The sequence below is a fragment of the Lissotriton helveticus genome, chromosome 7, assembly GCF_964261635.1.
Source record: "Lissotriton helveticus chromosome 7, aLisHel1.1, whole genome shotgun sequence".
Lineage (NCBI taxonomy): Eukaryota > Metazoa > Chordata > Amphibia > Caudata > Salamandridae > Lissotriton > Lissotriton helveticus.
The window spans coordinates 1,547,085,585-1,547,101,176 of record NC_136068.1 but is presented as its reverse complement, the minus strand read 5'-3'; the positions used below and the strand labels follow the sequence as shown (position 1 = coordinate 1,547,101,176).

The 15,592-nt window shown below is 51.1% G+C and overlaps 2 protein-coding genes across 6 annotated transcripts in view; one reads left to right on the top strand and one right to left on the bottom strand.

Moving 5' to 3' along the window:
• The window catches only part of TFPT (TCF3 fusion partner), a 536,610-nt gene that overhangs the window by 312,348 nt on the left and 208,670 nt on the right, over positions 1-15,592 (bottom strand). The gene's annotated exons all lie outside the window — the stretch shown is intronic.
• The window catches only part of PRPF31 (pre-mRNA processing factor 31), a 205,509-nt gene that overhangs the window by 114,643 nt on the left and 75,274 nt on the right, over positions 1-15,592 (top strand). For all 5 annotated transcript variants that reach the window (XM_078655005.1, XM_078655009.1, XM_078655007.1 and 2 more), the window contains 2 exons: positions 1,552-1,709; positions 2,793-2,882. In XM_078655005.1, coding sequence (XP_078511131.1) covers positions 1,552-1,709; positions 2,793-2,882 — 248 coding nt within the window. The remainder of the gene's footprint in view (positions 1-1,551; positions 1,710-2,792; positions 2,883-15,592) is intronic.

Sequence of the window (15,592 nt, the reverse complement as noted above, 5' to 3'; positions counted from 1 at the left end):
TATCCGCCTGGACATATTAGAACATATATGCCTCCTACTAAATTACATCAGAAAATACTGTTTTTTTTAACACTTTTTTTATTTTCAAAGTTTTCACTTCGCTGAACGTTTTCTCATGATTGAAGATATATGGGCTACCATTGTGATGAATGCACATCAGTTCTTTCTGAAGTCTGTTTTAAGCCTTCTTGCTGTGGACTGTTGGCTTTGGTTTCTTAAGAGTTGGTACTTTTATTGCAATTTGTTCCATGCTGTGGATGTCCTCTTATTTTCATAAGCACACCTTGCTTAAAAATGTTAATGATTTTGTGTATTTATTTATATATATATATATATATATATATATATATATATATATATATATATATATATGTGTGTGTGTGTATATATGTATGTATATATATATATGTATGTATATATATATATATGTATGTATATTTTTTTTTATATAAACTAAGCACCATTTTATAACATAGCTTTACATTTCTGAAAATTCAGATGTAACATTTTTCCTCCAGACCGAATGCTAATTTTGGCTAGATAAATATTTGAAGCTGAGCCAGTCTGATTCACAGCAATAGTTTGCTAACCTAATGTTCTAACTTATTTAATCATTGTGGTGTTCCACACTTCTGTGTAAGTAGTTCTTGCAGTAACAAAGTTCTCTTTTAGTCTTTAATTTGAAGTTTTTCTTTGGGCGCTAATTAGCTGGTAGATTTTGTCATTAGTGCTGGCTCGTTGTATCATAGCCTCACCGTACTAGTGCATTCTTGTGAAGCAAACTATTATCTATTAATTTATTGTAAACCTGACATCTCAAGATCTGCATCAGGTTGTAGTATTTGCAAGGAATACATATAGAACATTGAGCAGTTTTATTTATCATCTTTACTCTTGCCTCTTAAAAGAATACTTGGCTGTTATGGTGGCATGTTATACAAGATTTTAAATCCTACTTCCTGGATCGTCTTAGCTCTTTGTGTGTAGAGATACCCATCTCCCATGTAAACATCCTCAACGGCCTATCAGGGTGGGTCTAATTTTTCTATTAAGTAGGGATCTTGAGTCTCCATCTATCCTCACTTGCTTCGGAAATTTTAGGCACGTTGGTGTAATTTTTTTATGTTTGTAGTGTGTGCGGCTGTAGATACACATGTTCTGCATACTCCTGCCTTCTAGTGTTGGGCCCGGACTTTGCAAGTTATTTTTCTTTGAAGAAGTCTTTCGAGTCACAAGGTATTAGGTCTGAAAACACTACGCCATACTTGCTCTCTTCCTGTTGGGCGAAAAACAATCTATCATTGGAGTAGGGAACATGCGCATTTACATCCAGAGGAGGCATTGCTGAGACGAGAAACAACTTGCAATGTCAGAGCCCCACACTAGATGGCAGGAGTATGTAGATCATGTGAATCTACAGCACTACATGCAATGAACAGATTCTTACAGCATTAACACCCTATTCATTTTTCGTGCTGCAGGCATTGCCAGAGGCTTCTCTAATTGTCGAACCGCTCTATTAACCGGAGCCACTTGTCTATTCTTTCACAGGGATTGCTGGGGGCCTCACCATCCTCTCCAAGATGCCGGCCTGCAACGTCATGCTCTTGGGAGCCCAGCGTAAGACCTTGTCTGGTTTCTCCAGCACCTCGGTGCTGCCGCACACAGGTTACATCTTCAGCAGTGATATTGTCCAGTCACTACCTCCGGTAAAGATGATTTCCTCACTGTGATTCATCTATGGCTCAATTATTGTTTCGAGAGCATACCACCCTCCTTCAGTTCCTGAGGGTTTTTTTTTCACCGGTTTTAATTCGGAGTGCCACTTTTCTCAGCACGTCCAGTTTTTATTCTTAATGCAGAATCTGAATATTTTTTTAATGTTTCTACCTTTAGAGCCATAGAAGATTCACTAATTCATCACTTAGGTACACCACTGGTGTGTAGTACATCATCCAAACACATCTGTTCACGATTTGTTAACTGATACTAACATAATATTGTCCTCGGAAGCTGTTGTGAGGGAGATGCAATACTGTAAAAAAGAAATTTACCCAACTTTCCCCCAATATCATTTACTTTCTTTGCATCCTTTCTCTTCATTTGTCTACTAGTTCACACATTTTTCACTTAGATTACCTCTGTGCAGCTAAAAGAAATGTAGGATAGGCACCCAAAGGTACTGGAGACTGGGATGGGGCAAAGATTCTTTCTTGTTGGAGGAGGGATTTTCTCAGCATGCTCATGCGGTTTGGGGCACTAATTGTTTTGTCTTTTTTCCCGTCTTTTTTTAAATTTCTTATTTTGATTATTATTATAGAAGAGGAGTTTATTAAAAACTACAGGGTCCGAGCCAAGCTTAAGATGGCTGGAATGATTGTCCCAGAACTGTGGGCCGTCTGTCCTGGTGACGAGCGTTTGAGTGCATATCCCTTGATAATGTTAAACCTCTGCATTCCAGGGTTTTAACTCATTGTCTACTGTGCGTTATTTGCCAGTATCAGCGGTTTCCTTCTCACAGCTTTGTGCTCACCTTGGAGGCCATCCCAAACATTATTTTCCACTTGTCCCATGAGGATCCAAAAGTTACTTTGCTTTGGCTGCCTCTCCTCCCCTAGGCTCAAGTGCACTCCCTTAGTAGCATTCCAAAAACCTGTTTTGACATTAGCTTGCCTTTGCACCTAAAAATTAAGTAATCCTACTCTGGTTACAGCTGGAGCAGGATTTATTTGCATCCAATCATGCATTTATATTTTGTGGGCCTCTCTTCTTCTCTTGCTTTTCTTTTGTAGGACCTACGCAAAAAGGCAGCCCGTCAGGTTGCTGCTAAGTGCACAATAGCAGCACGTGTGGACAGCTTCCATGAGAGCATTGCTGGGAAGGTACGTTTCAGGCCAATAAAAGCAGACACTGCTTAAGATTATCTTGCTCTGTCTGCTGCCAGTATAAATGTGTCCTTGTCCTGCAGTTATACATTTGCATTCACACATACATTGGGAAATAAATGTAAATGTCAGTAGATAAAGGGCTTAAAAAACAGCATTGTCTAGTCTATGGAAGCACGTTGTTCTGGGTGTACTGTACCATCCAGGATCAAAGCAGGTATATGAATGTAGTGTTGCTATTCGATGACCTTCGAACAGGTTTTTTTAATAGTGAATGCTCATGCAATTTGGTGTGCAAGATCTGGAGAAAATGTACATAAGGAAACCTGTTCTGAAGACCCCTTTTCCACAAACAAGTTTACCCAAATCAATCTCTAGGGCATGTTATTTTTCATCTTGCTTTAATTTTCAACTTCTTTGCATCATAAATAGACCAATCCAAAAAAGTACAACAGCCCTTTCGTCCCTTTTATTTTCTGATGGAACTTCCTCAGGGCAACATCCATTCCTGTGGGAGTCTGTCTCTTCAAAAAATCTTTTTCAAATAGCTTGTCTTGACCCTTTTATTTTCATAGGATCTCTCAAATGTCCATTCCGTACCTCCAAGGTCTGTTCGTAGCACCGGGAGACAGCGGGCTGTGCCAGTAATCCTAAAGAGACACGATAGTGATAGATTCCATACCTTAGAATATCCCCAGGCGTCAGACTGGATCCGGAAATTTTTTGCGTAGCAGTACCCTTGCGCGTTGGTAGGCGTCGTCTGCGGCTCCGCGTCCGTCGGCGTCGTGGACACCGTGATGATGTCGTCGGAGTACTTAGACGCCGCCTCCGCGTGCTGACGTCCGTTCTTCTTTTTTCCGCGCCAGCAGCACAGATCTGGAAAAAGTGGTACCTTAGTCTTTTTTGACTAAACTTTTTGATCTCTTTTGATCATTCTTTTTCGAAGTCTTCGACTCCGTACGGTGCCGGTAGGGATGCCAGGTTTTAAGCCCTGTGAGGATTGCGACCGACTGATGTCTGTCACCGACCCTCACCATCGGTGTCTCCACTGTCTCGGCGTCGACCACGACGACAAGACCTGTTCCGACTGCCGGGCCCTGACTTTGAAGGCTAGGCGGGAGTGGTCCCACAAGCGGCTCGAACTCCAGCAGTCGGCCCTGCGCCGAGAACGGTCCCGGTCCGGACGGAGGTCGAGGGACCGGTCACGGAAGAGGAGCCATCGGAGCTCCGGGAGTCGACATCACTCCTCAGGGTCGAAGTCAGTCGTCAGGTAAGCACAAGAAGTCGAAGAGACGTCATCGCTCTTCCGACTCCCCCCGACGCGGCCGGGGGTTCAGGTGGCACCGCCCACGCGGCTCTGTCTGAGTCTCAGGCGTCGCGTCCGGCCCCATACCCTCCGGTCCCTGGGCCGCGTGCGACGCCGGAGGAGATCTAGCGGTTTCTCATGGCCATGAGGTCTCACTCCTCCGGGCTCCGCTGCGCCTTTGGGCCCAGCGGACCCGTTTGGGGGTCCAAGCGGGTCGGGTGCTTCGGCCCCGGCGCCGCCAGCGCCTTCGGGCCCGGCGCCGCAGGCCCCCACCGGATCCGGATCCGGGTCGTCGCCGGTGGACTTAACGACCTCCCCGGCGCCGGTCCCTCAGGTGTCACCCCCAGCGCCGTCTTCGGGCGGCGCCGTCCCCGATGCCCCACTCGACTCGGTTCCGGCGTCGGAACGGCGCCGCTAGGTGCCGCTTTCGACGCCGTTCGGAGAGTTCACTTTCCATGAACCGGCCCCATCATTTGCTAACCCGGAGTACCAGGAGATGGGTGATGAGGAGTATTGGGAGGGGTCTGAGGACCCTCTGACACGTGAATGTCACTCCCAGGAGGACTGGACAGGTGGACTTGGGGATGCCAGTGGTCTGGACACTTCGCCGGACACTGGCTTTGTCTCACCTCCTACCGTGGCTACGGAGGAGGGGGCAATCTACAGTGTGGTGTTGACTAGGGCGGCCAAGGCCTTGGGCCTTGAGCTCCCCGTCGCGGACTAACCTCCTCACTGAGGTCCTTAAGCCGCAGTCATGCTCGGCCGAGCCTCTGCTGCCGTTTAATGAGGCCTTGACCGACGTTCTTTTGGGCACTTGGTCCAGGCCCGCTTCAGGTTCGCCTGTAGATAAGAATGTGGCCAGACGCCATGCCCGGCCCCGGGCGACCCTTGTTTCCTGTCCACCCACCCCACCCTTGAGAGCCTGGTGATCCAGGCCTCCAATTCCCAGACCGCATTCCCGTCGGCTCCGCCTGACAGGGAATCCAAGAGGTATGAGCAATACGGCAAAAAGGTATTCTCCTCCCTGAGTCTGGGACTGCGGTCTTCCAACACTGCATGCCTCTTGGGCCGCTACACCCACTCTCTGTGGGATACGGTCGCGGACGTGCTGCCAGAATGCCCGTTGGAGGTACGGGCTAAACTCGGTCAAGCCCTTGTGGAAGGCCGAGATGCGGCACGTTATTCTATCCGGTGTGGACTGGATACCACCGACTCTCTGGGCAGAGCAATGGCAACGACGGTGGCGATTCGTCGCCACGCCTGGTTGAGATCCGACAACTTCTTTGCAGATGTCCAGAACACACTCATGGACATGCCGTTTGATGGACGTCGCCTTTTTGATGACAAGGCAGACCATGCGCTTGAGCGCTTTAAGGACTCCAGGGCTACGGCCAAGTCCTTGGGACTCTCGGCCCCGCGCCAGCAATCGGCTGCCTTTCACTCCTTTCGTGGCCACGGAAGGGGTGTACCCACACCAGCTGCCAGCCACGCTCCACAAGGTAATACCCAACGCGGTGGCGGCCGTGGAAACCGCCGTGGCAGCGGTCGGGGACGACGGCGAGGTCCGTCCACACCTTCCCCCGCAGCATCCGCCTCAAAACCCCCCCCTAGTCCGTGCTTTCAGGCCCATGTGACACCAGTGGAGGGCAGGGTTCGCCATCGCCTCCTTCACTGGCGCACTGTCACAACGGACAGGTGGGTGCTGCAAATCGTCCGAAGGGGCTTCTCCCTCCCCTTCAAGGCGACTCCTCCAGCCATGCCACCGCAGAACCACCGCGTATTGGGGGATAATTTGCGGCTTCTGCAGGAGAAAGTTACGGCCCTCTTGGCCAAGGGGGGCCATCGAGCGTGTTCCTGGGCCAGAAGTAGGGTGTGGTTGCTACTCCCACTACTTTCTGGTACCCAAGAAGGGCAAAGGGGGCCTACGCCCTATCTTGGACCTAAGGAACGTTAACGGCTTCCTCTGGAAGGAGAAGTTCAAAATGCTGACACTGGCTCAGGTCTTAGCTGCCCTGGACCCAGGAGACTGGATGGTAGCGTTGGACTTGCAGGATGCTTATTTCCACATCCCCGTCCTGCCGGCCCACCGGCGCTACCTGCGGTTCACGGTTGGCCATGAGCACTTTCAGTTTACCGTGCTCCCCTTCGGCCTTACCAGCGCCCCACGGGTGTTCACAAAGGTGATGGCGGTGGTCGCAGCTCATCTGCGCAGGTTAGGGGTTTCAGTCTTCCCCTACCTCGACGACTGGTTGTTGAAGGCGGGCTCGCCCCAGACAGTCGTCTGCCACCTCCTGCACAAGCTGGGGTTTTCCATCAATGTGCCGAAGTCACACCTGTGTCCCTCTCAGAAGCTCCTCTTCATCGGAGCGGTTCTCGACTCGGCGCAGTTTCGGGTTTATCCTCCCGAACAGCGGGTCTGGGATATTCAGGCTCATATTCCACTCTTTCAGACTTTATCCCGGGTCTCGGTCAGGTTGACGCTGCGGCTTCTGGGGCTGATGGCCTCCTGCATCCTTCTGGTGCATCACGCCAGGTGGCGGATGCGGGCTCTGCAGTGGGACCTGATGTTTCAGTGGGCCCAGCATCCGGGCAACCTATCTGACCACGTCCTGATCTCGGAGGGCACTGCGAGACAGCTGCAGTGGTGGCTCACGGACCGCGATTGGGTCAGCGGCAGATCCCTCTCCCTTCCCCAACTGGAGCACGTAGTTGTGACGGATGCGTCCCTCCAGGGCTGGGGAGGCCACATGGGAGAGGCGGAGATCAGAGGCCTCTGGTCTCCGGTGGAGTCCCGGCTCCATATCAACCTTTTGGAGTTGCGGGCGATTCGTCTAGCACTGAAGGCATTCCTCCCCTCTGTCCGGGGGAGTGTAGTGCAGGTGTTCACGGACAACACCACCGCCATGTGGTACTGCAACAAACAGGGCGGGGTGGGATCGTGGACCCTTTGCCAGGAGGCTCTGCGCCTCTGGCAGTGGCTGGAACGCCAGGGCGTGACCCTGGTGGCTCAACACCTAGCAGGTTCTCTGAACGCCAGGGCGGATGAGCTCAGCCGTCGTTGCATGATGGATCACGAATGGCGTCTGAACTCGGACGTGGCGCAAGGCCTCTTTCAGCAATGGGGAGAGCCATCTATTCGCCACCGAAGAGAACGCGCAATGTCATCTGTTCTGCGCGTTGGAATTTCCAAGACGGCACTCGCTCGGAGACGCTTTTCGTCGCGAGTGGAGTTGCGGTCTGTTGTACGCCTTTCCGCCTATACCACTTCTGCCCAGATTGCTCAAGAAGATCAAGCGCGACCAGGCCCAAGTCATCCTTGTGGCTCCGGACTGGGCACGAAGGTACTGGTATCCAGAGCTACTTAGTATGTCAGTCGATCCCCCCGGTTCGTCTGCCTCTTCGGGAGGACCTTCTGTCGCAGCAGCAGGGGACGGTCCTCCACCCGAACCTGTCCAGTCTCCACCTCCATGCTTGGAGATTGAGCGGCGACAGTTGAGGCCATTTGACTTGCCTCCTGAAGTCTGTAATGCCATTCTGGCAGCCAGGCGTCCCTCCACAAAGTCGGTATACGCCTGCAGGCGGAACAGATTTGTGGCATGGTGCACAGCAAAGGCTGTGGATCCTCTTGCTGCCCCTCTCTTTGAGGTTCTTCTCTTCCTTCTTTCTCTTGCCCAGCAGGGCTCTGCTCTGGGCACTATCAAGGGCTACCTTTCTGCCCTTTCAGCCTTTCTAAGGCTGCCTGATCAACCTTCTTTGTTCAAGTCCCCTATTGTAAATCGATTTCTGAAGGGCATCACACACACGTTCCCTCCTGTTCCGTTTGTGATGCCTCAGTGGGACTTGAACCTTGTTCTTACATTTCTGATGTGTGCTCCCTTTGAGCCTCTTCACAACTGCCTCTCCGTCTTCTCACTTTGAAGACTGCTTTCCTGGTTGCCATCAGCTCTGCCAGGAGAGTGAGTGAGCTCCAGGCCCTTTCATGTACTCCTCCTTTCCTTTCTGTCCATCCGGACAAGGTTGTGTTGCGTACTAAGCCATCTTTCCTGCCCAAGTTTGTCACGACCTTCCACATCGGGCAGTCTATCACCTTGCCAACCTTCTTTCCGCCACCGCACCCCTCTAAAGAGGAAGAGCGGCTCCACCGTCTGGACCCAAAACGTGCGCTTTCATTCTATTTGGATCACACACGCCAGTTCCGGGTGGATGACCAACTCTTTGTTGGTTACGTGGGCGCTAAGAAGGGGAAAGCGGTGCACAAGAGGACCATCTCCCGGTGGATCATCTTGTGTATCCAGGCATGTTACTCCTTGGCTAAAAAGGAGCCCCCTTTTGGATTGCGGGCTCTTTCCACCCGAGCCACGGCGACTACAACTGCCCTGGGCCGGGGAGTGCCCTTACAGGACATTAGTCAGGCAGCTACGTGGGCATCGCTGCACACGTTTGCAAGACACTACTGCCTGGACAGCCAAGTCCGGAGATATGGCTTCTTTGGCCGTTCTGTCCTCCAGGACTTTCTGGTGGGATTATTGGTTCGCAGACTCGCCACCGGGGTTTGTATTGCTGGGGTATCTATTCTAAGGTAAGGAATCTATCACTAACGTGTCTCTTTCAGATGCACAAGTTTTGCAGCGTGAATCTTTCTGGATTCACTATGCTGTGCATTATTCCGCGGTCTTGTGGTTGGGTCCGGATTCGTAGTCTTTTCTTTATTTTTTTTGTTTTTTTGTTTTTTTTTTCGTAGCCCAGGTGGGCGTCGGCGTCACACCCCCTTGGGTGTATTTCCGGTGTCGTCGGCATGCTTCCTGCGGAAGCTCCCACTCTTGGGCGCCATCTTCAGATTCTTTTTTTCCGAGGTCGGGTCTGGATCGTTCCCGTTTGGGCTCCAGACATTTTTGGAGAAAGAAGAAAGGAAAAGACAGAAAACACAAGAAGTCATCTGAAGACTCCAGGGCACTTCATCGACGAACAATCAACAAGGAGAAGGCGTTTTTCATCGAGAACCTCGACCAACACGCGACCAGGGAGCCCCTGGACGCTCGATGATGGACAACACGCCGTTCAAGTTCTGCCGTAACTGCCACCACAAGTACGCGCAGAAGGACCAGCACCCGGTTTGCAACCTTTGCCTACCGGTGGACCACGAAAGCGGAGACTGCAACGCCTGCTCCGCCTTCGCTCCGAAGACCCTTCGTGTGAGGGAGAGACAGAGGGTAGCGCACGCCTCCCTGCAAGGGAAGGCCCGACTCCGTCCCTCTACGAGCTGGGGATGTCCTCCGAGGAAGAAGACAACGCTGCCGCCGAAGACGACAGCTACACGGTCGTAGAGACCGATTACACGAAGACTTCTGATAAGGTAGGAGACTCTTCGGCTCCCAAGAACCCGAGAGACTCTGAGTCTCGAAAAATCGAGGGCAAGACCCCGAAAGCGCCGACGCCAAAGAAGGCGGCGTCCGCAACTACTCACAGGCCCAGCGGATCCTCCGAGAAGGAGTCCCCGACGCCGAGAGCTGCTGATCAGCAGAAAACGACGAAAATCGTCCCCGAAAAGGATCGATCGATGCCGAGGGAGAAAGACCCTAAGCTAACGACGACTACCAGAGAGCCAAGACCCGGTTCGACGTCGAAAACTTCGACACCGAAAAGCACGGCACCGAACCAAGCGCCGAAAAGAACGGCTGATCCATCCGACGCGGAACACGCGGCCGAGATGGAGAAGAAGAGCAGGCGCCTCGAGGCCGAAATGGAGAACATCATGCAGCGGAAGAAAGATTTCGACGCTAAGATGAAAGCCTTCACGATCCCTCACAAGACCAAGCCACCGGTGGTGGAGGTAGTCGAGGAGGAAGACGAGATCGATGAGGTCGCCGAGGAACAAGACCAGGACGTCGAGGTGGTCGACGACCAAGAAGGGTACGAGAATCCCTACGATAGTTACAACTATGCGGAGGAAGAGGACAGCAGGACGGACGCAGAGTCGGCACCCTCTGACCTACAGGAGGTAGATTACATAGATGTCGACACCGACAGCCCGGAGGAGGCGGTCGACACCTATCCCTCGAGGCCCTCGCCGCCGGACGACATCGGGGCCTACAACTCGGTGATAAAATCTGCCGCCGCAGCTTTCAAGCTCAAGCTCGACGAAGAGAAGCAGAAAGCAGACTTCCTTCTTGAGACATTGCTCCCAACACAAACAAGGAGCCAGTACCTTCCAATGCTCGACAGCTTCTTGGCCCAGGGGAAGGAAGCATTCAGGGAACCCGCAACATGCAAGGCAGTAACTCCCAGAACAGAGAAAAAGTACAAACATTCCTCAAAGGACCCAGCCTACATTCAGGGCACGGTCTCCGCAGACTCGATTATCACGGCCACGGCAAGGAAGAGGGCTAACGTACCCACTACCTCTGGTCCACCGCCGGATAAGGAGAGCAAGAGGATGGATCTGGTGGGCAGAAGGATCGAACGGAATGCAGTGACCCACTGGCGCATGGCTAATACCAACGCCCTGATAAACAGGCACATGTACCAGATCATGGAGGAGCTGGGGCAGTTGGTGAAAGACCTACCCCAGGATGCCAGGCAGAAGGCCGAAAAACTGGTTGAAGAAGGGAAGAATGCGGCAAATTCTTGCCTTAAGACGGCCCTAGATGGGGCAGACACCGCCAGCAGGCTCATGATGATGATGGGTGTCACTGAAAGAAGACACGCCTGGCTCAGGATTTCAGGTTTCAAACCAGAGGTGCAACACAGCATCCTGAACACACCGTTCAACGGCGACACGCTTTTCGGAACAACAGTTGATGAAAAGCTCAGTCAACTAAAGAAAGATAATGAAACGGCAAGATCCATGGGAGCATTGCAGTTCAGAGGCAACAAAAGGGGCACCCCGTCACGGAGGCCCGGCGGGAGAGGTGGAAACCAGCCAGGTACATCACACCAGGCTTTCCAACAAGCGCACCAGGCAGACTCGCAGGCTCAACAGGGGCAGCAGAAGCAGTCCTGGCAGTACCAACAAAGAGGCCAGTCCTTTCGTGGGAGAGGAAATGGACGTGGACAGAACAGGAGAGGGGGACAGCAGCCCGCCTCTAAGTGACTTAAAAAAACTCCGTGTGCCCGCCCACGAAAAAGATCCCAGGGGGCAGCACGTACAGAGGAGTCAAGACAAACTAGACACCTACGACCACATGACACCAGTGGGAGGAAGATTAAGATTTTACCTCCGAGAGTGGAGAGAGATCACATCAGACAAATGGATCCTCAACATTATCCAATTCGGATACTGCATAGAGTTGGAGGGGAGGCCAACAAGCAGAAAACCAAAAAGAAAAACACTAGCAAGCAAGCAGCTGCAGTGTCTTCAGGAGGAGGCAAAGGAACTCCTGCGGAAGCAGGCCATAGAACGGGTACCCTTCAAGGAAAGAAACACAGGAATATACTCCACGTACTTCCTGGTACCAAAGGTAGACGAGACAATGAGACCAATTCTGGACTTGCGGTTCCTGAACAAATTCATAAGAACGCAAAAATTCTAAATGACCTCCCTGCAAGAGGTGCTCCCACAACTGCAGACCGGGGACTTCATGGTCACAATAGACCTCAAAGACGCCTACCTGCACATCCCAATGAACAGAAAGCACAAACACATGCTCAGGTTCACCATTGGAGAAAGCCACTACCAGTTCACGACACTGGCCTTCGGACTAAAATCAGCACCAAGAGTTTTCACAAAGTGCCTCGCAGCCGTCGCAGCGCACCTACGAAGGCAAGGAATACACGTATACCCTTACCTGGACGACTGGCTGGTGAAAGCAAACTCATACCAGAGATGCAAGCAGCACGCACATACAGTGACGAGCACGCTCATAAGCCTGGGGTTTTCTATCCATTGGAAGAAATCCTCAATGGAGCTGGAACAAGTCAAGATCTTCCTGGGAGCACAGATCAACACCTTACAGGGCAAGGTGTTCCCCAGCGAGAAGAGGGCGAGGGCGCTGGTGAAGGAAACTCGCCTCTACTGGAAGGGACAAGCTCGGACAGTGAGGACTGCGAGCAAGATCATGGGCATGATGGCATCATGCATCCACCTGGTACCAAATGTACGACTCCACATGAGACCCATTCAAGAATGGCTACAGGAGCAATGGTCACAAGCTACAGGCGGTTGGGAGGATCTAGTGGTTGTAACGCACGCAGTGCAGAAGGAGATGGCATGGTGGACCATGGAGAACATAACAAGGGGAAAGCCTCTAACGCCCCCAACGCCAACAGTGACCATCACCAAAGACGCATCCCTGAAGGGATGGGGCGCTCACATGGAGGAGCTCAAGGTGAGGGGACTGTGGACGCCAACAGATGCGGCAAAGCACATCAATTACCTAGAACTGAAGACAATCTTCCTTGCACTGAAAGCCTTTCAAACAAGACTGTACAAACACAAGGTGTTGATACAAACAGACAACACGACTGCGATGTTCTACATCAACAAGCAGGGGGGCACACAGTCAGCCCCGCTTTCAACGCTGGCGCAGGAGATATGGAGATGGGCCATCCCTCAAGATAGACCTGCTAGCCATACACCTACCAGGGAAGGACAACATATAAGCCGATTGGCTCAGCAGGCAGACATCTGCATCCCACGAGTGGGAGCTCAATGCTCAGGAGACAAGGTACCTGTTCGACAGATGGGGGACACCATCGGTGGACCGGTTTGCCACACGCCAGAATGCAAAATGCCAAAACTTCGCATCCAGGCAGCCCGAGGAGGGGTCACTGGGGAATGCCCTATGGATAGATTGGTCAAGGACATTTGCTTACGCCTTTCCCCCGATACCACTGATGCACAGAGTACTGAGCAAGTGCAGAGCGAGCAACATGACACTGATACTGGTCGCACCACAGTGGGCGGGGCAGACATGGTACTCGCAGATCATGGAGATGTCAGTGTGCGCCCCACAGATTCAGCGGGAGGAAAGACCTACTCTCCATGCAGAACGGAGAGGTACTACATCCAGAGCCAGAGAGCATGAGCCTAGTAGCGTGGCTCCTGAGGACATAGAGTTCGCACATTTGAGGCTGCCAGAAAGCACCCTGAGGGTCCTTCGGGAGGCACGAAGGCCCAGCACTCGGAGGTGCTACGTTGCAAAATGGAAAAGATTCACAATATGGTGCAGACCAGAAAGACTTCACAATAAAATGAAGAGGGACTCCACAGTGCTAAGGTACCTGACGCACTTGCTGGAGAAGAACCTTAGCTCATCCTCTTTAAGAGTTCACTTGGCAGCGATAGTCGCCTACACAAGGGGAGAAACGTGCAGGAGCTTCTTCACATCACAGGTGGTGAAGAGATTCCTAGAAGGAGCGAAAAGGATCGCACCACCCAAGCGGGTGCCGCCACCTGCATGGAACTTGAACACAGTCCTAACGGAACTCATGAAAGAGCCCTTTGAACCACTTCACAAGGCCTCCCTAAAGATGCTAACTATAAAAACAGCCTTCCTGGTTGCAATAACGTCCTTACGCAGAGTAAGCGAGCTTCAAGCACTGACGCTACAAGAGCCCTACATACAAATACACCATGATAGAGTTGTGATGAGGACTGACCCACACTTCATGCCGAAGGTGGTATCCAAATTTCACATGAACCAGTCTATACAGATACCGAGTTTTTTCCAAAAACCAACAACTAGCGCAGAGCGAGCTCTGCACACCCTGGACGCCAGAAGGGCAGTCATGCACTACATTCAAAGGACAAAGGGACACAGGAAAACAAAACAGTTCTTTGTGTCATTCGCAAACAGCTTCATGGGGAAAACAGTAACCAAAAAGACCATTGCAGGATGGATCGCACGGACAATTAAACTCTGCCACAAGCATGCAGGACAGGAGCTGGCAGAGGGGACACGTGCCCACTCCACTAGGAAGAAGGGCGCTACAATAGCCTTCCTGGCTAACACACCCATAGAGGACATATGCCTGGCGGCAACATGGGCTTCGGTGCACACGTTCACGAAGCACTACTGTGTGGATATACAAATGAACAAGGAAGCTCAAGTTGGACAGAAGGTGCTACAGCACATATTCAACACCCAACGCTCATCTTCCACCCAGCCGCCACAGAAATGAGAAACCGCTACAAAATCTATGCACAGCATAGTGAATCCAGAAAGATTCACGCTGCAAAACGAATAGTTTTCTTACCTGTCGGTGTAGTTTTGCAGCTTGAAGATCTTTCTGGATTCACTAGCGAACCCACCCACCTCCGCCAGAAAGATGAGGCTGGAGAGAGAAGAGGTGGTTAACAAAAAAGAAAGGACTTTTAAAAGTACAAAGCGGTAAAATAACAACTAAATAGAACATTGCCATTACTTCGGAAACGAAAGAAACATGGAAAAAAAGAACCCGAAGATGGCGCCCAAGAGTGGGAGCTTCCGCAGGAAGCATGCCGAAGTCACCGGAAATACACCCAAGGGGGTGTGACGCCGACGCCCACCTGGGCTACGAAAAAAAAAAAAAGACTACGAATCCGGACCCAACCACAAGACCGCGGAATAATGCACAGCATAGTGAATCCAGAAAGATCTTCAAGCTGCAAAACTACACCGACAGGTAAGAAAACTATTCGTTACTACTTGTGTAACGATATATCTGTAAGAGACATTAGTTAGTGATAGATTCCTTACCGACCCACCCATCCTCCCCGTTCTGCGAACCGATATCTAGGGTTAGGGTTATCCCCTTTCAGGGCCCTAGTTTCAATGGCACAAGTGTTGGTTTTTAACATGGATCAGCGCTTCTGGCGCGGAAAAGCTGTGTCTAAGAACTGAAGTCAGCACGCGGAGGCAGCATCTAAGTACTCCGACGACGTCATCATGGCACCCACGACGACTGACGCGGAGCCGAAGACGACGCCTACCGACGCGCAAGGGTACAAATTCCTGATCCAGTCTGACGCCTGGGGATATTCTAAGGTGAGGAATCTATCACTAACTAATGTCTCTTACAGATATATCGTTACACAAGTAGTAACTTGTGCTTCAGAAGGCATTACACGCCTTGGAGGTTCGGAATGGACATTTGAAAAAGAGTGCCGAAGATTATGAAAGAAATCTGGAAAGAACACGGACAAGATTATCTTGAGTTTGGGACTATACAGTAACAGATTGTGGAGAGAGAAAAAAGGAGCAGGAAATCATGTTGCAGAGGTACACTAGAATCACTCGCCTGTTGGAAGTAAGAATTTGAGAGATCCTATAAAAAACAAGCATTGAAAATGCAATAGGTCTCGCCTTTGATTAAGTTAAAGCCATTTGCTTTGCTAATGAAATTGTATAGCAAAGCAAATGGCTTTAAGTTAATAAAAGACGAGACCACCTATTGCATTTTTAATGCTTGTTCAGAACTGGAG